General features: G+C 42.6%; 1 protein-coding gene across 3 annotated transcripts; it reads left to right on the top strand.

Annotated features, from left to right (window-relative positions):
• The first annotated feature begins 5,200 nt into the window (after positions 1–5,200).
• Positions 5,201–24,986, top strand: prrc2a (proline-rich coiled-coil 2A). Of its 3 annotated transcripts, none has more exons than XM_072675855.1 (17): positions 5,201–5,311; positions 8,847–8,998; positions 10,528–10,705; positions 11,156–11,252; positions 11,492–11,567; positions 11,784–11,927; positions 13,925–14,172; positions 14,924–15,006; positions 15,194–15,342; positions 15,452–15,554; positions 15,704–15,893; positions 16,274–16,366; positions 16,510–17,029; positions 17,287–17,534; positions 18,112–18,415; positions 18,531–18,756; positions 19,078–24,986. In XM_072675855.1, exons 2-17 carry the CDS (start codon positions 8,884–8,886, stop codon positions 22,142–22,144), a joined length of 5,841 nt encoding a protein of 1,946 aa, XP_072531956.1. In that variant the 5' UTR covers positions 5,201–5,311; positions 8,847–8,883; the 3' UTR covers positions 22,145–24,986. The 3 variants fall into 3 exon arrangements, with proteins under 3 accessions (XP_072531956.1, XP_072531955.1, XP_072531957.1); XM_072675854.1 differs by having other exon boundaries at positions 5,201–5,571; XM_072675856.1 differs by lacking the exon at positions 16,274–16,366 and having other exon boundaries at positions 5,201–5,571.
• Positions 24,987–25,176: the final 190 nt, after the last annotated feature.

Genomic DNA, 25,176 nt, shown 5'->3' with positions numbered 1-25,176 from the left:
TACTAACCTTCAAAGAAACTGCCAGTGACATGCATATACCTGCAAACACACCTTCAGTACAAAATAATGAATTATTTGGATGTCAATTGTAAATTGCTGTCAGTTTTGACTTAGTGGACTCTTTACTGATCTATTTTTGATTTTTTTTTTTTTGAGCTACATATTTGTTTTTATATTAGTTGGAAAGCTCAGTCTATTACAATTAACAGCCTATGGGCCAGGTTGTAACATTTGCACTCACATTTGCATTTGCAGCACTGGTGTCCAGGTTTATTTTTATATAAAAAAAAAACTATAATCATATTATCAGTAAACAAGAGCTAAAAGGCTGTGCCCTGCCCTCCTCTATTTATGATTTTGGCTGAAGGTGAATGTTTGGTTTTCAGTGTGGTTGAGGTGACTGGTGTTTTATTTCATGTTCTCAGGTTCGCTTTAATGGTTTTGGTTACAATAAAGTGCCACAACCAGAGTCTGCAATGACAAGTCCAGCAGGCTTGGATGTAGATGTTGCAATGCTGCCACCTGGTGATACACACAAGCCTAAATTTTAACTATTGAGATTTGCAGAAATGTAGAATAAAAAAAAAAATCCTGGAATATTTAACACACCAACTTACAGCATCATTTCAAGGTGATTAAGAGAGAAGAGTGACGTTATTGAAAGAGTGAAAGATGAGAAGGTAGACTATAGACTCATTTTTAACATTGGACTCATTTGTCCAAAGCACATGGTTGCAGATGCCTTGGTCTTGATGTTCTCTGGAAAACTTTAATATTGCTCTGATGTCTATCTTGACAGCAAGGGTTTCCGTCTTGCACACCTGCAATGATATGTGTACTTCAGCTATGGCAAGACCTACCTGTATATTCTGTGGTGACATTTTGGGATACTTGGAGACTTCTTTAAGCATTTGGTGGTCTGCTGTTAGACTAAACTTGCTGACCTGTCCATGTTTGCAGTTGTTGCACTTTATGCACTTTACTTAATTAATTTACTGCGCAGTGTGGAACGGCTGTTTTCTGATTATTTTAAGATCTTTTTAAATCCCTTCCTAGACTAGATATGCATTGACAACCTTCTTTTTGAAGGCCTCAGAGAACTTGGTAATAACACTCACTTTACCAATCAAGATTAAACCAAACTGAATGTTTACAAAAAAGAGGCTCCTCCATAATCCTCTCTAATGATGTTCTAATCATCTGCAGATTTTTACATATGAAGAGATTTCTTTTGGTTTGTGTGTATTGGTCAAGTATTGGTATATATATATTTGTGTGGTCAGAAACTGACAGATGACCAATGGGCTAAAGGGGTTTAATGAACCACTAAAATGTTCGGGAGCTGCTGGAGAGTCCAGCAAGTGATGAAGGAAATAGTACTTCAGAATTATATTGACTTCAGAAAGTATATTGAGTGTACAGTGTTGCCCTTGCACCAAGACAGAGGCTACTTACACCACCACAGAAGTAAGATGTTGTTTCCCTGATACTATTTATAGTAGTGCACTACAGTGTTTCACTGTGATGCATCTTCCTCTAGCCTTTTCCTCAGGCTTGGTTTCCACTCTGCCTGTACACAAGCCTGCATTGTTAAGCTTATTAACCCTCATCTCTAGTGATTTACTTGACTGGGGTGCCAAAAACCCAAAACATCAGAATGGGTCTTTTTTTTTTTTTTTTTTTTTTTTTTTTTTTAAGATATTTGGAAAGGGTCCTGATTGTTGTTGACAGACGGACTGGTGATCTCCTGGGATTTTCACTGCTGCAGTCTCTGGATTTTACTTAGAGTGGTGCAACAAATAAAAACATCTAGCGAGCATCAGTTCTGCAGCTGAAAACGCCTTGTTGATGAGTGAGGTCAACACAGAATGGCCAGGCTGGCTGGAGCTGACATAAGGCTACTGTAACCACACTGTGCAATTGTGGTGAGCAGGAAAGCATCTCAGAATGCACAATGTGTGTTGTATTAAAGTGGATGAGCTGGTGGGTTTCACCTAGCAAGTTATTGCACTGTGTAACTTTGGTGGAGCATGCACAAGACCTCTTGCACAAGCTACGGAATGCTGTCATATTAGTGTAAAATTCTGTAATATTAATCTACATGGTTTTTCATTTTGGGTGCCAGTTCTGTATTGTTTAGCTTGTCAACAAATATACATTTACAGCTGTCTATATGGAGAGCTCAAAGCATGATTTGTTGTTATGGCAATGGTATAAAAGTAAATTGCACTGCCGACTGTGGGGGGAGACCAAGTGCAAAAACTAGAAATAGCCTGAGATGAAGTAAATCCCAAGCTGTGTCCGAAAGTGACCTATTGAGTATGCCCTATGTGTGAAAATTCAGATCACTTCTGAAGAATCACTTCCTCAGAGTGTAAATCTCCAAACCAAATGATTTTTGGGATTATAGGTATTCCATGTCTGCTAGTGTGTACATCATTTGTAGTTTGTATTTGTATTTTTTTGGACAACACTAATAAATGGTGGAACCCCAATATAGTGAATTGGGCACAGTTTCAGACACAGCTCCAGTAATGCTTCTGCCACCAGGAGTCTGAGCCTGGTCGTCTTTACCCCCCCAGGCGGAAGCACCATGTGATGGAGGAGTTGTAGCCTATGGGTGGGAGTTGGCAATAACTGAACTGAGGAGGAACCATGTCAAATGTAAGTCCTTCAAAACCCACCATTAATGCAACTTTTGCATTAATCCAACCTGAGAAACGTATGTGAGGAAAGTATGTGAGTAACAGGTTGAGCTGTTAACGTTTTTTTTCCCCCAGTGGTGTCAGGCCCATAACCTTAACCAACCTAATTAGATACACAGTAATTCTTTAAAAGAGCATTATTCAATTTCCCCAAATTATTCAAAGCTGTGAAATATATACAACTGGTCAACTGTAGCTAATGATTCCAATAATACTGGTTGTGACTGATAAAATCAATGGAGCTCATTATAACGAACAAACACAGCAGCTGATCCTTAGAATCCAATTCTAAGCATTAATAGCTTTATGATTTCACTATCAAGAGCTAAATGTCATAGTAGGCAAAACGTATTCTTGGATGTTTCCCCCTTTTTATTGCTTTTGTAAATTGAATCATGGTCAATAAACCTTAATATCAAAGTGAAAACAAAGTAAAGTCAATGAAGTGAAATAAGTAACTGGATAAATATTCACAGCTTTTAAAGTGACTGACCTCAGTCAACAAGGCACAAGCAATTGGTGCTAGTAGTCTTACAATTTCCCACCAAAACGTTTTAACTTTTTGCAGAGCATATGACTCTTAATTAACCTGTCAATTTTTTAAATGGTGCACATTACCTGTCTGTCCTATATACTGATTGTCATATAAAGACTCCTGTCTGGAAGGTCCGGCCACTGGTTAATTAATATTCCTGGCTACAAATACACCATGAAGACTAAGGAACACTCCACGCAACTCAGTAACCAGAACAGGTTATCAAAGAGTGTACGTCAAAAAGGAGTCGGGCAACCCTGACTAGTCTCCTTCTTGCACGGTCACTCAGTTTGTGAGGACGGCCTGCTCTAGACAAACGTGCCATATTCCTTCCATTTCTTAATGATGGATTTAATTGAACTGCAGGGGATGTTCAGTGACCTGGATTTATTTCTGTGTGCATGTAAGATGCTAACACCATCACCATTCTCAGACATGAGAGATGTCCACTCAGGCCAAACGCTGCAGCTTTATACCAAGCAGAACAGAGTATGTGTGTAGCATGACTAGACAATAGGTTACTGTGAAAGGAGACTTTGGAGGTGTGCTTTGTGATAATAGCCAGGAATAAAAGGCATACCGAACCAGAGTTGTGTTCATCACTTCTGAACTACTTGAGGTTGAACTACTTGTTCTTGAATGTTGACTAATGTTGACTCCTTTAACTTAAAAAAAAAAAACAAGTTACTGCAATGCTATAGCTTGAGTAATACCTAATTACACTCTGTCCTATGTGTATTATTGCTGTATAATGTCTAAATTCACTGCAGCATTGACTAATCTGCATTTCACTCTCTAATGGCTTTGAATTCCCATCAGTAAAGCTAGCTATTTGCCGGTGGTGTGTGATTGTTCTTTTGAAGCCCAGTCACACACTGGCCCTTACAGGAACCGTTTCAGGCCTAATGATGCATCAAAAGCCTAAGTGCACACACCACACCGGCAGGCCGGCCACACGTCAAACTGGCACGTAGACCATCTTTCACTGTATACAAACCAAGGCAGAGAAACTCATTTGCAAACAGTTAGTGGCTGATTACCACCTACAGTCTCTCTGACAAAAAAAAAAAACTAATGGAAGTAATAATTAAACTTAGGCAGGACTTAGATGGATTTGAACTTCTCTGAGTATATTTTAATAACAGTCATTTTGCTTGTATTTGTCTGAGGAAAAGATTGGACTAAAACTTTACAAAACTTGAATTTTTAGTCCATTCTTTTCCCAGAAAAATACTAAGCAAAAGCACTGTTATATCATGTTTATTTTTTGGTGACACTGGAGTTTGATTTATTTATTTGAGTTATTTAGTCATTTGATGTACTGTATTTGTAGCCCTGCAGAAATAAATGGTACATTACCTTGTAATGCTTATGTTGGTTTTGTCCTAAGTTCTAAACTGTATTAACAATTAGGTGTCAGCATTGGCTTTGTCTTACACTTTAATCGTAGACACACTTTGAAGCCAGTAGCTTCACTTCACAACCAGCTGTCAGAATTTCATGCTAAATGGATCAATAGAAATGCACCATAATTATTATTATTATTATTATTATTATTATTATTATTATTATTATTTGTATTTTGTATTAGTCTTTTTGGAAATACAAGGTTTTTGCCTGATAGCAACTAGTGCTATGTGTAGCCTATAGCATATATATATATATATATATATATATATAGATCAGCACACTTCAACTTTCCTGAATTAGGTGAATAATTTTTCCGAAAAAAAATTGTGATAAAAAAGTAACTTCAGCCCGTCTCTGCTACGAGAACCAGCTGTTGGATCGTGTTTGGCGTTTAAATGAAAGCACAGTAGTAATTTGTAAACACGCGAAAAAACGGCAGCATTTAGCTAAATAAATGCAGGATGAGTCGAAAAGCCCCTCCAGCTCGTATTATGTTAATGTGGCCCCGCCCTGTTGTAGCTCGCCCCACCCCTCGCTGCGCTACAGCCCTCAGTAGCCGTTGACGGCTCTAGTAGAGACGGACTGAAACCGTACTTCTATATAATATTTTTATTTTCCCCTTTTTCATTTATTTTGTGGAAAAAAAGGAAAAGGAGTACAAGTAAGCTTCCTTACACACATCTGTCTACAGTATTCCCTAACAGAGTAATACCACAATCGTAGTCAATCGTTGTTTCATTTAGGCGAAGCTGTCCGGATTTGGGTTGTATTTAGACTTGAGCTTTTTGCCAGCTAGCTGAACAACAACACCGTGCGCTTTAGCGGATACACACCGAATAGCTGGCTAGACGCGAAGTTTTTTGGTTTATAGATAATAATACCCCAGCGATACAACCTCGAGACAAGTCGGAACAAGACCAGGTCAGTAAACGTGTTAATTATTATTCGCGTATTTTCCTCCTCCGTGTCGTTGCTTTAGCGTCGGTCCTGTTACTATTAGTGCTAGCTAGCATCTGTTAGCGTTAGCTAGCGCAGCGGCGCTCCGTCCCCGTAATACGTGACTTTTCAGGCACTTAAAGCTTCACCGCTCAGAGGCTAAATATATTGTGAGTTTATTAGTGCTTCAATATGTGCGAACACGTCCTTGTATGCGCCTTGACGCTCCGTGTTTCCCCCCAAAACTCTCGACGCAACCTGTGTTAGCAAGTGTTAGCTCGCCTAGCTAGCTACGCCTTTTGACACTAGTTCGGCTATCTGCGGATTCATAGCTAGCTAGCTCCTACTCTAATAGGACACACGCCATGTTATTACACTCTGTACATTTAAAGCGCGTTGAATAATTGAACTCTGTTGCTGTAGTGCTGCTTATAAAGATGCCCATTAGCCTGAGCTAACGGCCTAAACCGAATCGCCGCCATTTTGTTTTGTTCTCGTAAATGTTAATATGATTAGCGTCACCGTTATATTTATTATACCGTGTATGTTCACATTTCACGCCCCTGGTTTGTAATTGCGACATATTGCACGACTTGTTGGATGCACTGCTGATCGTTTGATGTGTACAGCGCAGCATTGTGTATTATGAAACGTTTCGGCCCCCCTCCTCCTCCCATCATGAAATATGGAGGCCGATGCTAGCGCTAACACGCGCTGAAGCGGTATGCTGGGCTGTTGCGTCCGACGCGTTTCAGTCTCCTATGTTTTGCATTCAACATGGAGTTAAGCTTTGTGTAGTTTTGTGTAGACTCGTCCTTCCCTTTTATTGCTGAGTTCGGTAGCTGGCGCCAGGACGACAAACGTTGCTTTGCCCGTGTAGCACGGCTAACCAGCCCCATGTCTGCCAGCTAATCTCTGCGCAACCAGAATTAGCCGAGCTGGCCGGCCATCATCCCACGACCTCATTTTTCTAATCTCGATGTACGAAAACATCCCACATCTCACCGTGGGGAAGCTGAACGTTGCGTTGAAAGAAAATGCTAGTTAGTATATGCACTGTAAGTTAGCCTTTCTCTCCACTCGTCCACCCCACTTTCTGTTTGTTTTTGCCCCCCTTTTGCCTCCAGCGCGGCTCCAGGGAAAGCGGATTTTGATACTTGACGCTGGACAGTTTTCTAGGTTGCTGAACACCACGTTATTAATGATGGTCGGCCATATGAACATGTTTGGCCCTTGAGTAGATCGAAAGTGTATCTAATGGTCTTTTATGTGCCTGAATTTGGCTGAAATGTGCAGCCAATTGCTAGAGACCGTTGCTGTGTTTCAAACTGAAAGCCTGAAGGCCCTTATACAGGCATCTAGATTTATTTGCATTATGTATGCATCCTTCGCATCTTTGCGTGTGCAGAAGTCGTGTAGTTCATTGGAATGGAGAGGTGTGTGTGTGTGTGTGTGTGTGTGTGTGTGTCATTTGCAACTGTATTTATGCAAAACGGTCATTGGGTAAACCGGGTGCCTTAATGTCTGTATACATATCAGTATACACGCTAACCCAAGTCAGCCCTGGATTTTATTGGCGAATGGTGAAACACACTCAGCCCACTGTTGCCATGGATGCAGCCTCTCAAAGCAGAGCAGCATCATTTATAATGCATCACCATGGCAACCATCGTTCATACTACTTCTGATTTTTATTCCCCCTGTCATTTTTTTTTTCTGTACAGTTAGATTCACACACCCTTGTGGTGTTATAGCGACTGCCTCTTAGTTGACCAAACATGAAGGATGAGTTTAAAATCTTGGCCACATTTTGTTCAACAAGTTTCAGCCTTTGGTGGGGTTTCTATTTACAGAGTACGGTGTTATGTTAGTGAAGAATGCATAGTGCAAGGGTTGCTTTACTGGTATGAAATGTCTCAGATGTAAAATCTTGAGATAGGGTGATGCATGTTTCTTTTTCATTGAAATCCTGGTGCATCATCCTGAGACGGGTCCGAATCTACAGCATTTTTTTCCTGCTTTCAAATGTGCGATTTCTAAATAACAACTCTTCACTTAAGGATGTTGTCTCCTGCACTGCACACATCTGCCTCCTGCCTTTATTTATGTGTGGCTGCTGTGTTGAGCTGTTTATACAGCCTGTAGTGTTTGCTGGTGACTGCAGCGAATGGTCTCATCTGTAAAAGCGTTTTACTGTGTGTATAACAAACTTTTGGATCTTAAATCAAATGTCTCAAACACTCAAAAGACCCACAGGAAGAAACACCCAGCTAACATCACGTCACAGAGTGTAAGTGTGCTGTTTTAGGATAGATTTGTTGCAGGAGTGGAACTGGTTTGTTTTGGCGTTTCTTCATTCATATCCCATCCAGTATGTCTGCTGATATCGGCCCAGTACCCAGCCACACTGATTCACCTTCTCTATTCTAAATATGTTCATGTTCAAAGAAAGTAGCATTTCTTTTGCTAAAATATTTGCACACCATGAGACCTTCACTTAGTGTTTTTTGATAGCAGCAGTAATTTGTCAGTGTTTTGTTTTCCACAGTCAGACTAGGTGGTTTTGGAAAAAAAATGACCAAAATAACTAGCGATTCACCTGACTTTGAAGTCATTTTGACATTAAGAGGTAATTGCTTAAAAAGAAATGTTGGGATGGGGCAGATTTTTTTTTTTATAAGCAGAATGTTAATATGGCACATTTTATCCATTTTACTGCTTTACTTATGCTAACTTGGGTAGATGTGGTGCTGATTTCTACATACTGCATGTTTATAGTACATTACTATCTCCAACTCTGTATAACTGAAATGGTTGCCAGCCTAAGTTGTGGATTGGTAGCAGTATAGGTTCAGTTTTGTCATTAAAGTGTTGTTGAAGATTTATGAAAGATTTTTCAAACGCTAAATTTGAATGGAAAGTTGAGCAGTGTAAAAGCATAATGAGTTGTGGGCAGGTTTTTGCACTGGGCAAGCACACTTGGGATTGTATTAAATGCATTTTCTAATTCATTCTATTTCTATGATTAGACTTAGACCATCTCTTTTGGTAGCCTGATCAGATTCCAGTATCAATGAAGGTATTCTCTGTGTGTGATTCTTTATCTAGACTTGTTGGACATCAATTTAGCCAATAGTGTGTTTGTTTTTTTTCCCTGCAAAACAATATTGCTCATTGCTTTTGTGCTCTGTTTTTGGTTTTCTTTTTCCTCTCTCCGTTTTGCTCTGTGTCTCATACTTCCTTTCTTTGCTTTCTGTCAGTCTCAGGGCTCACCATACTCAATGAGCGTACAGCGCAATGTCAGAGCGCTCTGGGCAAACAGCAAAGGGGAAGGATGGCAAAACCAAGTATGCATCTCTCAACCTGTTTGATACTTACAAAGGAAAGAGCCTTGAAGCACAGAAGCCTGTTGGTGAGTGTTTTCTTGACCTTTGTCTCACCTTTTATGCAGTATCCAAGCATGATTTAAGCGCTGAATTGCAGAAAACAAAAGTTTTATGTTGTACATTTGTTCAGTATTTTGATATGGTGTCCTGTGTGTACTATGTTAAAGGGGCCATGAATTTATTTCCTAAAACCTTTTTTTCCTTCCTCCCCCTTCTCCCAAAAAAAAAGCATCAGTAAAAAAAAAAAAGAATCATTTTAACCATTTTTCAGTTTCTGTTTTTCCCCTATAATATCATATGTAAATAATGTCTGTTCAGTTTGCCTGTCTTAAGATGCACATCCTTCAAAAAGCTGCCTGGACTGAAACTCTCTTTAAACAATGTAATGTGGATGGGTGGGACTTAGTAGACAGGAACGCATATACAGGACTTCTGTTCTGAGTGTAAATTCTTTGGTTTTATGTGTCAAGCAGACTTTTTGGAGCTTAGTTACAGTTAAGCTGGATTTAACTGAATTAGACTTTTGCTCACAGGTTCTGGTTGGTTTGCGTTTCTGTTTGCACGCTATGAGATTGTGATATCTAGCTGTTAACATTCTTGTAATGCTACCTGTACCTCCCTTGTGCTCCCAGTGAGTTTTTGGTGTTAGCTCATATATCTCCAAATAAAAATGAAAATGTTTGCTGAAATGTTTTGTGTTTAAGTGAATGACAAAGGTCAGCCTCACAAGTCTCATAAGTGCATGTTAACGGCACATCACTTAGACCAGTACCATTTGAAACTTGGAGTCAGTGTAGGTACATCTTGTCCTGGCCCAGCTGAACAAGTGAAAATGCTTGGATATCTGGCCAGCATGAAACGGGTGCAGCTGTAATTTGCTGTTAAAGATCAGACATTTATAAAGGTGGTTGTAGTGCTTGTTTGTGCTTGTGTTTTTATTAAATGTAGGTTAATTTCTGCAGTGAGTATAGCGATACCGTAACCACAGTCTTATCAGTTTTGTAGAGACAATTTGCAAAAACTAGATCTGCAAAATTTTTGATGGACTGGGCTTAGCTAGATAATCTTAATTGTTTGTTTTTGTTTAATTTATTAAAGCTTCGATGGTGGTAGCTGGTAACTACCAACTTTTGAAATAGTAAATTATTCAAGAAAGCTCTTATAACATTATTCAGGATAACTTTTTGTGATTGAGAAAATAATCTCATGTCACAGAATCTGTCTCAAACATAGTGTGTTGTTCAGAGCAGAAACTGTAATCTTTATGCACTGTGCCAGACACAGTGCCATTAAATAGCTTGTGTGCCTGCAAATCTGTTGTAGCTTTTGCGGTTTTAGGTTCACCCCTTGCAGACCTCCATCAAAGCCTCTGGTTTCTTTTCTCTTTAGCAAAGCCAGCCAACCAGCCATGCCTCTGTAATTGAAGAAGGGATTTTGACATTTACTTGCATGCCTTTGTCACTTTACTTTTTGTATCCTGACTTTTTTTTTCTTTCTGCAGTGTTGTTTGTGGATTTGTAGTGTATTAACCTGTTGTCTCCTTCTCTCTTTGTAGTTGCCCCTCGTCATGGCTTGCAGTCTCTTGGTAAAGTTGCCTCAGCACGGCGCATGCCCCCCCCAGCCAACCTGCCCAGTCTGAAGGCAGAGAACAAAGGCAACGATCCCAACGTCTCGCTCGTTCCCAAAGACGGCACAGGATGGGCAAGCAAGCAGGAGCAAGCAGACCCAAAGAGGTGAGACCGAACATACAAATCAGCCATATATCTTAACAAAGCTTATAGTTTGATTAATTACTCTTAATGACCACTCTAAACAATGCTCAGATGACGTTTTGAGTCAATAGTTACTTCCTATAAATGAGCTAGTTTGTCTAAAACTTTCAGTCCACCTCTTTCTGATGATCACACTATATGAAGGTTTGTTTGATATTAATGAATTAAAGTAATGTTTTAGAAATGTTTCTTCCAGGGTATTCCTAGTCTAATCACTTGTAGTGGAGCTTTTGAAAATCATCACTGTGGTAATGTTCATTAGAAAATGAAATCAGTTATGAACGCAGCCAGGGTTTACAGACCCCTTTGGGCCTATGTCATCTAGGTGTGATCTTCCACACCTGATATCCTTTTTGTCCTTGGTGCATTGTTGGTGTTGTACTAATGTTTCTGCACTCTTGCTTCCTTCAGTACCGATGTATCGTCAGCACCGCAGCCGGAGTTGCAGCAGCCTGCGGCTTCACAGACGCCTGCACCGAGCCTGCCGAAAACACCTCCAGCTCAAGAGGTGATCCTTAATTCTGCATGTTCTTTACACAATTTCAATTAAAATGTATAACTTTGTGTGATCAGTTGTTTTTCAGATCAACGTAGATAAAATCACATATCTAGTTTCATACATTTTACTGAATACGTGTTGTACTGGTATATTGTATTGGTGTATTGTGTACCACTGGTATTGATGTACGGCTGAAATTGGCAGAAAATCGATTCAGCGCCTGAAAGAACAATGTATTGTGTGTTTAGGCCCAAACTACAACTCAAGCCGCAGGGACAAGGTCCTGGGCTCAGGCCAGTGTTACACATGGAGTACAAGGAGATGGTAAGGCACAGTGTCCCTGATTCAGTATACAGTTAAGATCACTCAACTACACATTGCTTTATGCACCTCTTTTATATAAAAGGAAATACTAGCGCATATTTGGACATGATCAAGTTAGACAGTGGTTCTTATTTGCTGCTTAACTCGAACTTTTATTTGTTGTAATGAGTTGTATGTGGACTTTAATCATGGCTTCTTGCTCTTGGCCCTGTTCAGGTGGAAAGGGATCAAACCAACCGTCGCCATTCTCTCGCGAGGAATTTCCCACCCTGCAGGCGGCGGGAGACCAGGACAGATCTGGCAGAGAACAGGCCACTGCAGATCAGTGGTATGGGCCAGGACCAAGCCTCCGCCCCCAGAGTGAGTGCACAGACACAAGCTTTCATTCATATAGATTCATTCAAGTTACTGTCATCTGTTTCAAAATTAGGAAAAGGGCGATTGTGTAATTCTTGTTTAGGGAATTCTTACTTCCTTCCACTTCCATTTTTAGTTCTGTAAACTACTTGGACTGTGTTGCATATACTGCTCCTTTGAGGTCTATCCACAGATTCTCAAAGATGTTTAGGGCAGGGGACTATAAGGGCTATGGCAAAATCTTCAGCTTGTGCCTCTTGAGGTGAAGTGTTCCATGTGACACTGCAGCGCAAACCTAAAGCATAAGTAATCCATATATTTGCTCAATGTGGCCAAAATGTTATATTTTACATTTCAGTCCATGGAACATGTTTATAGTACAACAGCGTGTCACCCTTTCAGAGTCTGCTAAATCGCGGTCTTTTGTAGTCAAACAGAGGTTTTGATTTGCATTTCCATAAAATTCAATGCACAGTTCTCTTGGAAAGTAACCATTGATTTTAACTGCCGTTTCCTAATTACATTATGAAATGAGAGAATAATTACCTGAAAATGCTTTTCTAACAGCTTTCTCTTGCTTTATATGGGCATTAGATTTTATTTATTGGGATACTAGGCAGCTTCTTTTATTTATTGAGATGCTAGGAACCCATGCCTTCTGTTTGTTTGGTCGAGGTTTAAGTAGTAAACATTTGGCTCAGAATGCTAAAAAGAATCTTACAGGTTTAACTTGTTGAGCTAATTTGATATTCCCCTTCCACTAGGGGTGTGCAAATTTTGCAAGACTGTATTCATGTGTGCATGTACAGTTGTGGTCAGAAATTTACCTGGCATTGTATTTCATGGCAAAATGGGACTTTTATTTGTGCTTGAACTTTTCTGTTTTTTGGGGGAAGAATGAGCTCTGGAAAATCTGGTGGAAGTTTTATTTCTATGGTAATAAACACTGAGTCAAATTTACATCAACTTGGATTATTAATTTGCTGAAAAGTTGCCATGGACGCTTCAAGTCCTGTTGGTGACTATAATCGACTGCAGCAAGTAGCTTCTCTGTGCCCACATTTGTTGGATTGATCAACAGTACAATGGCAAAATCCAAGAATCTTGCTGCAGATTTAAGATGATGATTGTGGATTTGGTGAGTAACAACTTCAAGTTCCAAGATCATCAGTTCAAACAAGTATACGCCAGACGAAATTGGTTCGGATGGTGTGGCTTGGCTTGGTGGTAGCATCGTGCTCTAGGACTGTTCTGCTGATGGAAGTGGAACGTTGCACAAAATGGCTAACATGTAGGATTTGGGTACGGCCTTCCCAAACTCCTGACATCACCCCTTTCAAAATATATGGACTGTGAGTTCTGCGAGAAGCTTGTTGATGTGTAGCGAAGTTGTCTGAGCAAAGTGCAACATTTTAAGAGCATTTTCACACTTGTCCTTAATACATAAGTCTTTACACATTCTGGACTCATTTGAGGAAGGGCTCATTATCAGTAGTTTGCTTTCACACAGAAGAATTCCGTTTAAACCGTGGAACAGTTGTCATTTCGGTGGATATTACCATGGATATGTTCACTCAGCCAGCAAAGAACAGTGCTTTCTGGAGGTCATTTCATCATGCAGGAACTTGAAGGAACCGGTGTTGTAGAAGCGACCTCCAGACCACTGATTTCAGGAGGACCGATTGATTTCAGGGATCTTTGGACTCAAAAACAGCTTTTACACTTGACCAAATAGACCAAATAAAACTTGTGGAGAAGGCAGACCTGGGACTGGGAAAAAAACTTTTTGATTTCATGAAAACCCCAAATGAAAGCTTGTGCACCAAATTCTTGTTTTTCTATTAACAATGCATGTTGTTCACTCAGTCTGCTCCAACAAAAGAACAGTTCAGAGAAATTATTAAAAGCCCAATATTGCCGTGACGTTCAGGTCAGGTCGTGACGTTCAGGTTTGTAAGGTACTATGTACTTGAGTTGAGTGACTTTCTTTCTGTATTCAGATGTGACGAGTTGGCGGGATGGTGGGGGCCGTGCATTGGCACCCACCATAACAGGGGAGGGGGTAGTGGAGGGCGGTGTTGGGGGAGCAATGGCAATGGAGGGTGCTGCTGGGGCACCTCCTCTCCAGCAGAATCCGCCTTCCCTTGGGCTGCCTAGAAACCCTCCTGCCGGCAGCCCCACCCTTCCCCTCCCCCAGCCTCCTGTTGGACCGCAGTTCCCTGCGTACAGAGGAATCATGCCTCCCTTCGTAAGTATCTGCAATTTTAATTTTAAGTTTTAGAAAGCATTCCTCTCAGAGAAAAATGTGGACTGCTGTGGCTTTCTTTTGACCCACTCATCCCCACCTCATCCTTATTTCAGGACTGCAGTTACACTGCAAGTGCCCAAGTAGTTACTCTTTTGTAGAGGTGTATATTCGTATTGGTTTACTGATCAAAATACTGCTTTTTTTTTTTTTTACAGTACAAGCCTGTGATTTGTAATTATGCAAAAATACATATGAGGCTGTGTGTCAGAAAGTAAAAGGGGTCTGCAGCAGTTGTTGCCACGCATTTGCATTGTTTGCTGTTAGGAAACAAGATTAAGAGTCACGTCGTCATTTTATTGCCGTCTCCGCCCATAGGCTGAATTTTTCCCTGGTGTGCAGTTACATTAACAGAAAAGGCACACAAAACACTTAAATTTTCATTACCACTATAGATGCAAAAATACCACACATACCATACATAAGATGCATACCTCCTCCCAGAGAGCAATTGCCAATAATATTTAAGGCCTTTTGCTGAAGTTGTGACTTCTAAGTTGAAAGCAATGATGGCAAGGGATGAGCTGAAATCTTGGATGCAGCTTGGAGCATTGAAAATAAGTCTGATTTGTGTTGAATGTTTTTTTTTTTTTTTTTGTGTGTGTGTACCAAGTTGTGCTATAAACATTTTATTGGTACAAGAACATGCTGTACTACTAATTAAAGCCTCTTTTGTTCTCTGTGTTCTCTACAGATGTACCCACCGTACCTGCCCTTCCCACCCCCTTATGGTCCACAGGGGCCATACAGGTTTCCACCACCGAATGAGGCTGCTAGGTAAGAAATTAAGACTGTTAATATGATTTTATGTGAATTTGCAGTGCAGTGTTTTTCTTTTTTTTTTTTTTATTATTATTTTTTTTAAATACGTTTATTTATTTATTACTTATTCATGTATTTATTTATCACTGCTTTGCCATCTGTAGCTCTCAGTGTTTCCTCTCTCTATTTTTCTGTTCTTCAGATTTCCTCGTTCACAAGGGGGTGCTGGACCAGATGGGAGGCCGCCAGTGGGTCCCCGTGGTGAGGTGGTCAGACGCCCGTCCATCCTCAAACAGGATGACCTTAAGGAACTAGATGAGCTAGACCATGATGGAGATGAAGGGTGGGCTGGTAAGGAAGATGTATGACCTTTCGGCCATAGCCCTTAAAATTCCTCTTTGCAGTCAGAGTACTTCTAGTATTGGTTCTAAATTTGTCCCTCTACCCTCCTTAAATGCAGGGGCACAAGAGGAGATTGACTACTCTGCCAAATTGAAGTTCAGCGATGATGAAGGAGAGGATGAAGGGGATGAAGAGAAGACTGAAGGCCAGAATGGAACTCGGTATGTGCCAGAACACTGCAGATTCATACAGATGATACATTTAGATGATCTGCTCAGCTGTTACAGTACACAATTCTGTTTAGCTATTTGTATTTTGCACATTGGGGTCATGTGCACAAATGTTTTCCACATTGTTTGCATCTGTTTAGGGAGCAGCAGAAATCCCAAGACGGACCTGCTCCAGGTTTACGGTGTCGAACATCTGATAGTGGAGGGGAAATGCACACGCCTCCTCCGCCTGCTACTGATGACCCCTCCCCAGCACCCTCCAGCAAGCCAAATTGGGCCGAGGAGGGAGGAAGTGGCAGGGGTGGTCAGACAAGCACTGGACCCTACCAGGTATGACCTGCATGAGCTCTCGGTATATACTGTGGCTTCTTTGAACTTCTTAAAAGTCACTCTGAGATCAGGATTAAGCTTTTCAAGCGCAGTTGTGCTTCCTCAAAGGGATGCACCGATGCCACTGTTACTCCCCTCGCATCAATACTAAGCTCTTCTATGTAATAAAATCTATGTAACTGCTGAGTTGCTCGGGATCCTCTTTCTGTGTGTAAGGTTATATTGGGCTAAAAATCAATAACCACAATAATTGTGGATTGGCCATGTACCTGACTAGTTTAATGAGGTCAGCACCGGAGCTGATACCGATCCATTATATAGAATCGGTGCATCCCTGCTACATGGATGACTCACTGACAGGTACTTGTGCCTGTATGCAGGGGCGTAGGCCTGGACTAGGTGGCCCTCGGGAGCAGCCCTCTCCCCCACAGGGGTCGCTTCTTGGGCAGGGGCCCTACTCCTACTACCGGCAGGTACATGGGGATGGGGGCCATGTTACAAAAACGACAATATAATTGTAACATCAACCCCCTAAAACGAGCATGCTCATAGTGTTGCAGGAAACCAAGGTTTCTGTGGATAAGCTGTGTGAGCCTAATGCACGGTTTCTCAACAGGACCGGCCTTCGAACCAGACAGCCTCCCAGAAGCCGCCTCAGGCACAGACAGGTGGTCCTGCCCCTCCGCCCTCAAGCACCCTGCTTCCCCAGCAGCAGGGCGAGGATGAGGATGAGACGTGGCGCCAGAGGAGGAAGCAGTCATCATCAGAGATTTCTGCAGCAGTGGAGCGCGCCCGCCGTCGTCGCGAGGAGGAGGAACGTAGGATGGAAGAAGAGAGACGTGCTGCATGTGCAGAGAAGCTGAAGAGGCTGGATGAGAAACAGCAGCAACAGCAACATCAGCAGCAGCAGAGCATCAAGCCTAGTGCTGCTGTGGAAGTTCCATCAAGCAGCCCCAGTCCATCCTTGCCTGCATCAGTCTCCTCCTCCGGTGCAAGTCAGCCCCCGTCACCATGCGTGGACACAGAGGAGCCTCCTCTTGCATCCGTTCAGATGGGTGGCACTACAGTGGGGCTAAGTGCTAGTGCTAATAACCGGCAAAGGGCTGGCAGCAACAGCAGCTATGACTCGAACACTGGTAAGTTTTCCTTAACCTTAGAGTTTTGTAATGAAGATAAAATAGATTTCCTTAAACTAAATTGCTATTAAAGTCCACCTCGCAATGTAAGTTGAATTTCACTGGTCGTGATTTTGGTTGAGACAGAATTTATAATTAGTTCTTTGAGTGTGTCATGAGCGAAAGTAAGTAATTTTAAAGTAGTTACCTAAGACTTTAAAAACAAATAAGACTAAAATTTAAAAGTTAAAGTTTCTCTGTTTCCTTTTCCAATTTAGAGTCCCCGCAAGTTGCTCAGCCTCTTGCCCCTCAGCATCAGCAGCCCCTTGATGTCACAGGACCGGTGGAAAGCAAAGAAGAGCCCATGGCAGGTGGTCCACACATTCGCAGCAACAGAAGTGGTGATGAATCTGTGAAGGCAGAGGGGGTCTCTGTAGGAGCGGGAAGACAGGGGAGTGGAATGCCTGGCCAGGGCTTTTCCAAATACCAAAAGTCCCTGCCACCTCGCTTTCAGAGACAACAGCAGGTTAGTACCTGGTCTCAGTCATTGTTATTAGCCTAACATGCTGCTGTGGCAAATACATAATTCTGTATTTATTGATGGCTAAGCCATGTAGTTAAGAAGGTGAGGCTTAGCAGCACGTTTAGTATAGTTTGCGAAGTTAAATGAAACACACACCCTAGAAACACAAATTGGCCTTTTTTGGTGTTCCAGAAAATGTTCTGAACAGCAGGAATTGCTGTATTGCAGCTGTAACCTAGAAAAATAATGGTGTAATTTTAATTCAGTGAGAACAGCTTGGGCAACCTTTCCCACAAATACATGTATACTACAGCAAAAGTACAAACTTTATTTCTGCTTTATTGGTGAATAATGTCCCTAATAGTATTTTATATATAATATTTGTATTTATTATAATATACTTATAGTATTTATAATAATATTTGAAATCTAGATTAGATATTAATAAAAATGGCTATGTCTGTAGATTCATACTGCTGAATATTTAAAGTAAAAGGAAATGCGATTCTCACATGCTCTTAATTTATTGGACAGCAGTTTTGGTGTTTTAAAAATACTGTAATGTGTAAATTGTGTGTAGGAACAGCTGCTCAAGCAGCAGCAGCAGTGGCAGCAGCAGCAGCAACAGCAACAACAGCAGCATAGCCAGGCAGCCCAAGCCCAGCTCCAGTCTCAGCCAACTCAGCAGGGCCCCTCTCCCGGTGCCACACCGCAGTCAGGCCCTAAACAACCTACTCTCTACCCTCCTGGCTCCATGGGGCGTCCACCTCCTCTGCCAATGAATTTCGACCCTCGATGGATGATGATGCCCTACATGGACCCTCGAATGATGCAGGGCCGCCCCCCTCCCATGGACTACTACCCTGCCAGCATGCACCCCTCCGGTTGGTTTAAAGAGAAAAAAAATTAATTGTTTTGTAGGATTTTGTGAAAATGCATTGCATGTAAGGTTTAGGTGATTTTGAACAATAGCTATTTGGAATTTCTGTGGTGTTTCAGGGCTGATGAATCGGGAGCGCTCAGATTCTGGTGGTTCTGGATCAGACCCCTTCGATAGGCAGCAGCATGGAGGTCCCCCTCATCCCCATCGTGGTACACCTCCAATGGATCCTAAACTGGCTTGGGGGCCAGAGGTTTTTCCAGGGGGCAATGAAGGTCGCCCTTTAAGTTCTCCCCTAAGGCAGAAACAAACTCTGGAAGAGGAAGATATTGGTAAAGGCCCAAGGTAAAGGCTTGGCATGGTTTATCTGCTTGGGCTTTGTGGATTTAAAATATCTGTATTTTGTGTGCAGAAGAGCATTTTGAAGGCAAAGTGTGAATCAGGCTTTAGAAATTATTAGATGGGACACATCAATTTTCATCTTTCCAGCTCTACACCTGTACTTAAAACGTTTCACCTACTGACCAGTAACCTTCAACAAAAACATAATTTATATAAATACTTAGTTTATGTAATAAATAAGTGTCTTGTTGCCTTGTGTTGAAACATAAACTGTACATAGCAGTCCATCAGTGTCATGCATATTTGCTTTTTCATATGTTCTAGGTCTGACACTCCACCAGTGCGTATGCGAGAAGGTGGCACAGGCCCCATTCAGCCACCTGTTGTGAGTCCAAATTCTCCTTCTGGTTCCTCTGATCAAGCTGCAGCACCTATGGGAACTCAGGTTGGTTGCCAGGGAGGCAGCCATCACCAGCCCTTCTTGGCAGCACGAGGAAATTACAGCAGCTTTGCTGATAATGGGTCCAGGATGGCTACTCACTCACAACAGAGGGGGAACAGTGCTGGAGAGATTCGTGGATTTGGCCATCAGGATGAAAGCCCACAGAGCAGCCAGCAGAATCAAGTCTGGGGTGCTCCACATGCTCACTTTGACCGCAATGGTCGTGCAGATCTCTCTTCCTTGGAGAACAACCCGCATTTGCAGCACCACCCTGCCCATCACTCTCATCCTTCTCATTTCTCACTTCATCCACACAAACGAGAAAATGGCAGGGAGCGAGAGAGAGGAGGAGATCCCAAAAAGAGTGAAACCTCACCTCCACTTCACCAACCTTCCCTCTCTTCTTCCTGCTCTTCCTCTTCTTCCTCCTCTTCAGCGAGAGAGGATGGGAGTGGAAAGCAGTCACTACATCACCCCCATCCCCACCATGAGCATGACACTGGACATGTAAATGTCGTTGGCCGCAAACAGGACAAAACAGGAAGCACGTACGCTCACACACAGTCCTCCCAACATTCTGTACAGCAGCACCACCCAAAATCTAACTCGCGTGGTCGGGAGCAAAAAACTGAGACCCAGTGGGGTCCGAGGCCTGGAAGCAGCAGTGTGAGTGGTGGTGGTCCTGCACATAACAGAAAAGCTGGCTCTGGACACACAGGAGGAGAAGACTCCAACACTCAGATTGATAAACCTGCTGTTCAGTCAGGAGGTGGTAACCCCAACAAGCGGGCAGGTCCTATTAAACGACCTGTGCTGAAAGAAATGAAAAGGGAGGGTGGTGAAGGAGAAGGAGGAGAGAAGAACACCGGAGGCTCTGGGAAAGATAAAGATCAAGATCACAATCAGGCATCAGTCAAGCAAGAGTTATCCTCTGGTCCTCAATCCTCATCTGGACCCTCTGCGAAAGATGAACCCACATCATCCGGAAAACTAAGAAATGGTGAAAAGGATAGAAGTGCAGGTGGGAGACCAAGTAAAGGACCCAAAGAAGGTGACCCCTCTGTTCAAGCATCTGGCTGTCCAGCTCCACTCTCTAGAAGGGACCGGGAGCGTTCTTATGAAAGAAGTGGAAGTGGAGGAGGTACTAGTTACCACGCAGGCTCTTCTCGAGGAGGCCGAGCAAACCGCGGAAGAGGAGAGTTCTATGGCCGGGGCAGAGGCTATAGGGGCACCTACACGGGCAGTGCACGTGGCAGGGCAGGAGGCAGAAGCAGCCGAGACTACAGGTCAGCTGCTAACAGTGGCTATCAGCATGGCTCCTCCAACCAGGATTACAAGAGGGAGGTGTCGTCTGGCAGACATGGCCAGGGGGGGGCTCAGCCAATTCCTGGACGTGCCAGGAACCACAGCGAGACCCGAAGTGAGGGTTCAGAATATGAGGAGGTACCGAAAAGGAGAAGGCAGAGAGGGTCTGAAACGGGCAGTGAGAGTGCTGCTAGTGACCTTGCTCACTCTGACAAGGAGGATCGCAAGGCACACCCTAAGAAAGGAGCTGTTGGAGAGAACCCAGTTATAGCCAATTCGTCCAACTCTGTCCCTCCTAGAAACACCCAAGCCAGAGTGTTTACACCTAGGGGAGTACCTTCTAGACGTGGCAGAGGTGGAGGTGGCAGCGGGGGAAGCGTCTACAGAAGCGCAGGTGGTGGTGGTGGTGGAGGTGGAGGAGGAGGAGGAGGAGGAGGAGTGTCTGGCGGACACCGTGGTGGTTCTGGTTCTTCTCAAGGGTTGTCTTCTAAATCTTCAGCATCAATCAGAAAGCAACACGCACCCTCGCAGCCCTCTCCACCAAAAGAAGTGAGTCGTGGACCTAATGGGGAAAAGAAAGAAAAGGCTGCAGAGCAGTGCCCGGCTCAGAATCTGGGCATAAACTCTTCAGTACCCTCTACACCCTCTGTCCCCACAACTGCCCAACAGGGCACTGAAAATGGAGGTATTACCCAAATGTCCACAAGCCACACCACTTCCAATTCCACTGGTCCAACAACCAAACCAGCCCCTCTGCCTAATGCAGACGGACGGAATTTCCCTCACAGAGGTTTTGAGCGCCCCCCTCGTAGAAGGCGCCACGGACGGTCCCAGCATCAGCAAGATAAGCCCCCAAGGTTCCGTCGACTGAAGCAGGAGCGAGAGAATGCTGCCCGCATCAATGGAAGCAGTGGAATCATTGAATCTGTAGGCGGGCAACAGCAGCGATCTGCTTCGCCGCCCCAGGATTCCATGCAGGAAGTGGACGGCACGCCCAACGTACCCACTAACGCCAGTGTTGTTCCAAACGCAAACCACAATGTTACAGCTACTACCAATAACAATAACAACATCGGCCACCACGGAAGTGCAGCTGTGAATCTGAACAGCCACCATCACCACCACCATCACTACCATGGCAATTCCGGCCTGTCCCACCCTCAGCACCACCACAATCACAACCCAGTCAGCGGTGCAAAGTCTCCTGACGTCTCCAATCAGAACTCTGATCAGGCCAATGAGGAGTGGGAGACTGCCTCGGAGAGCAGTGACTTCACTGAGTTTCGAGAGAGGGAGGGTGGTGGCGGCGGCGGAGGAGGAGGAAGCAGTGGGAAATCCTTCTCCTCCTATCACCACCACCATCCTTCAGGCAGAGGAGGAGGAGGAGGAGGAGGAGGCGGCGGCGGAGGTGGTGGTGAGAGAGAGATGACTACTAAAGATTCGGCCGCCAATAAGAGGAGCTTCTCCAGCCAGCGTCCTGGAATGGAAAGGCAGAATCGAAGGGTCAGTGCCGGTGGCAGCGGAGGCCGAGGCTCCAGAGGCCCACCAAGCAGTGGAGGTGGGCCAGGAGGTGTAGCTGGTAATGGTGGGGCCAATCGTGGTGAGAGGCGTGGCAACTGGCCATCTCCCAAGAACAGGAAGTGAATCCCTTACCGTTCTAATTTGGAAACATTTCAGAAGAATCCCCCTTTTTCTGCCCACTCATCTCTCAGTTCTCCTACCCTAACATATTACCTATTAATTATTATTATTGTTATTATTGATTATTACTATTATTATTATTGTACAAGATAGTTATGAAGATGGTGTACACACTCATTCTAGCTCCCTTGGTTTATTGCTTTGTCTCTTGTCCCTTTTTGCCCACGCACATCTTTTTGTTTCCTTTCATGCACCCACAGACCCTAAGTTCTACTCAGATTAGATCTTGACCCCATTTTAAATGTAAGTATTCTGTCTGAAACTAACATTCAGATATACAAAACCCATACATGTCTGCATATACAAGCACAATATGGCATCAGGCTGACCCACAGACACAACCATATGACTGCAGCTTGCAGCGGTCATGCATCTGTAGCAGAATTGACGGAGTAGTGGCTTGAAACGTATACGGGCGGCAGATGTTTATATGATGTTCTGTGTATTCATACCACGAAGGAGGGCGGGTTTAGCTTGTGTATTTGGTGAAGCAGTTCTGCATATTCTTCAGGTTGGAACAGGGAAGTGGAGGTGCTCTTTTAATAAGAACAGATGTATCATAGAATTGCTTTTTTTTCCTACTTTTGTGTTCCTTCTTTCCCTTTACCTCATTGTTCAGTTTGTTTCATATTCCCTCCCTTAAAAAGTTAGGGTTGTAATAAGTTTTCCTCTGCAAAGCAGCTCATTAAAATGCATTTTTATAAACACCCTTCTTGATTTTTCTGTTCTTGAATTCATCACTGATCTGTGCTCGCCCCATCTATGAAATGCTAATGTTCACATTTACTGTTTCCAATATCACTGTTGTAGCTGCTTGTTCAGAACTCTCTAGTGTGACCTTTTTATTTTGTTTTCTTTATTCCCCCCCCCCCCCCTTTTTTTTTTTTTTTTTTTTTTTTTTTTTTTTTTTCTTTTCTGTTTCATCCAAGGTTGTTAATCTTCTCTGCTCTAGTTTTTGATCCCCCCCCCCGTATCTTTTTTGGCATTTGCACATATTAGTTCCATTTGCTGAATTAGTTTGTTCTGAAAAAAATCCTGTGAGTGTTCTGATCCTGGGAAGACTGAATATCCTGGCTTTTCTCCCCCCACTGAGGATTGAGGTTTTATCATTTTAATTATTTGAAAACTCCTAAATGCAAGTTAAAGCAAAACATTTTCATATAGAACATGTACATCATTCAAAAGCACTATCCCGACTTGCTTTCTTTAGTATGCAGGTAAACTTGACACTCCTCCTGGGAGCAGTCCCAGCCCAGTCCCCCCACCACAAGATGGCCAAGTGTCTTGTGCTTCTACTTCTTAGGTGTCCGCAGTTCCGTTTTAATCAACATAGGCAGTAAATGTTGTGCTATTGATTCGTTTACTCGCAGGTTCTAGGAAATTTAGAGAAATGCTCTGTTTAATCACTCTCCATTGAATTCCCATCATGCATTTACAAAGCAGACTGCACCTGAGTTCTGCTTCCTCTTCACAAAGGCTGATGCTGTGCTGTTCTTCTCAAGGATATCGGCAACAAACTAGGACTGAATGACCGACAGACATTTTACAAGTTGTCTCACTTTAAATATTTAGGTCTTTGCCAAGGAGTTTAGTCACCCATTCAGGGTCGTGTCACAAAATGAGACGTCTGTTCCAGGTGTGCAGTTTGCCTACACAGTCGTAAGAGAAACATGTAACCACTTTTAAAGGACTGTGGTGCACACTGTCTGTTGGCAAAGATGTAGGTCCCAATCGAAAAGATCAATTAAAGAGAATATAGTGAATAACACCTGAAATGACACACAAAAAAAAAAAAAAAAAAAAGAGTTGAGCGTTCCCTTCTGTGTTCTGACAAGCATCTGTATTTTATACTGCTGTAAGTTGGGGTTTGTTGTTTGGGAATGCCTTTATCTGGACAATAGCTTGGGATATTAAGTAGGGCTTCTAAATGAAATGTGTATGAGTGAGTTGGGGATTTGAAAAGTATGTGTGAGTTCTCTCTACTGTATGTGTAATGTTTCTTTTGAGGGGAGGGATGTTAAAAGCAGAAACAATTGACCTGTTTTTTTTGCTTCTTTTTTTGTTGGTTTTGTTTTTTTCCTTTTTCTTGCGGACAATGCTAGGATGTTTTTACCGTGTTCCTTATATACATCCACGGATATGCATTCAAGTGTGTGTATGTTTATCCAAATGAAGTATTTGCAGTGAGAATCATTAAACACTCTCCCCCCCCCCCCCCCCCTCCTTATACTAAGGAAAAGAAATGCAGTGGGTATATATATATATATACATATATTTTTTTTCTTTTCTTATCTTATTCACCCTCTTCCCACCCCTCCACTGACATTTTACCAAGCATGAACACATCCTCAGCTGCAGCTCAGTGAGCCTCGCCATCGGTAGCCATATACTCCATAGGCTCTCAGTGCAATCCCTCATCCCTCCCTAACTCTTAGCTATCTATTGATGTGGTCATATTGTATGTACCCATGTTTAATAAATAAATAAATAAGCATTAAAGTGTATTCCTGGAATACTCAAAAGATTGTACTATACTTACAACTTTACCAAGGTACCTGAAGTGGTTACAACTGTTATAGCATTTATGGTTTATTACTGGAGCCTTGATATACACACATGTATGTATATTGGTATGTATCTAAGTTTGTCTACCCCAACTTACATTCCCACAAACAAATGTTGCCATTTTTTAAGTTCAAGGGAGCAATGTACAAGCAGAGAAGTGTCTTATTATAATAAAGTATACAGAGAGAAGAGTTAAATAAAAATCTTTTGTTTTAATGGACATGTGTAAGTGGTCTCTTTAATTTTTGGGTATTATTTTGTATCTGTGAGCTGTTTTGCATTAAAAAAAATGTAGACATTGTAAAACAGTGCATACCCCTTACTCCATTTTCTCCGTATGTGAAAATTAAGCTGCCAAATTGTTTTGTGGTGTCACTAAAATCAGGGCATTTACATGTATCCTATTTATC

Source organism: Salminus brasiliensis, chromosome 3, assembly GCF_030463535.1.
Source record: "Salminus brasiliensis chromosome 3, fSalBra1.hap2, whole genome shotgun sequence".
Classification (NCBI taxonomy): Eukaryota; Metazoa; Chordata; class Actinopteri; order Characiformes; family Bryconidae; genus Salminus; species Salminus brasiliensis.
Note: the sequence above shows the minus strand (reverse complement) of the source record. Positions and strands in the feature narration are given on the sequence as shown.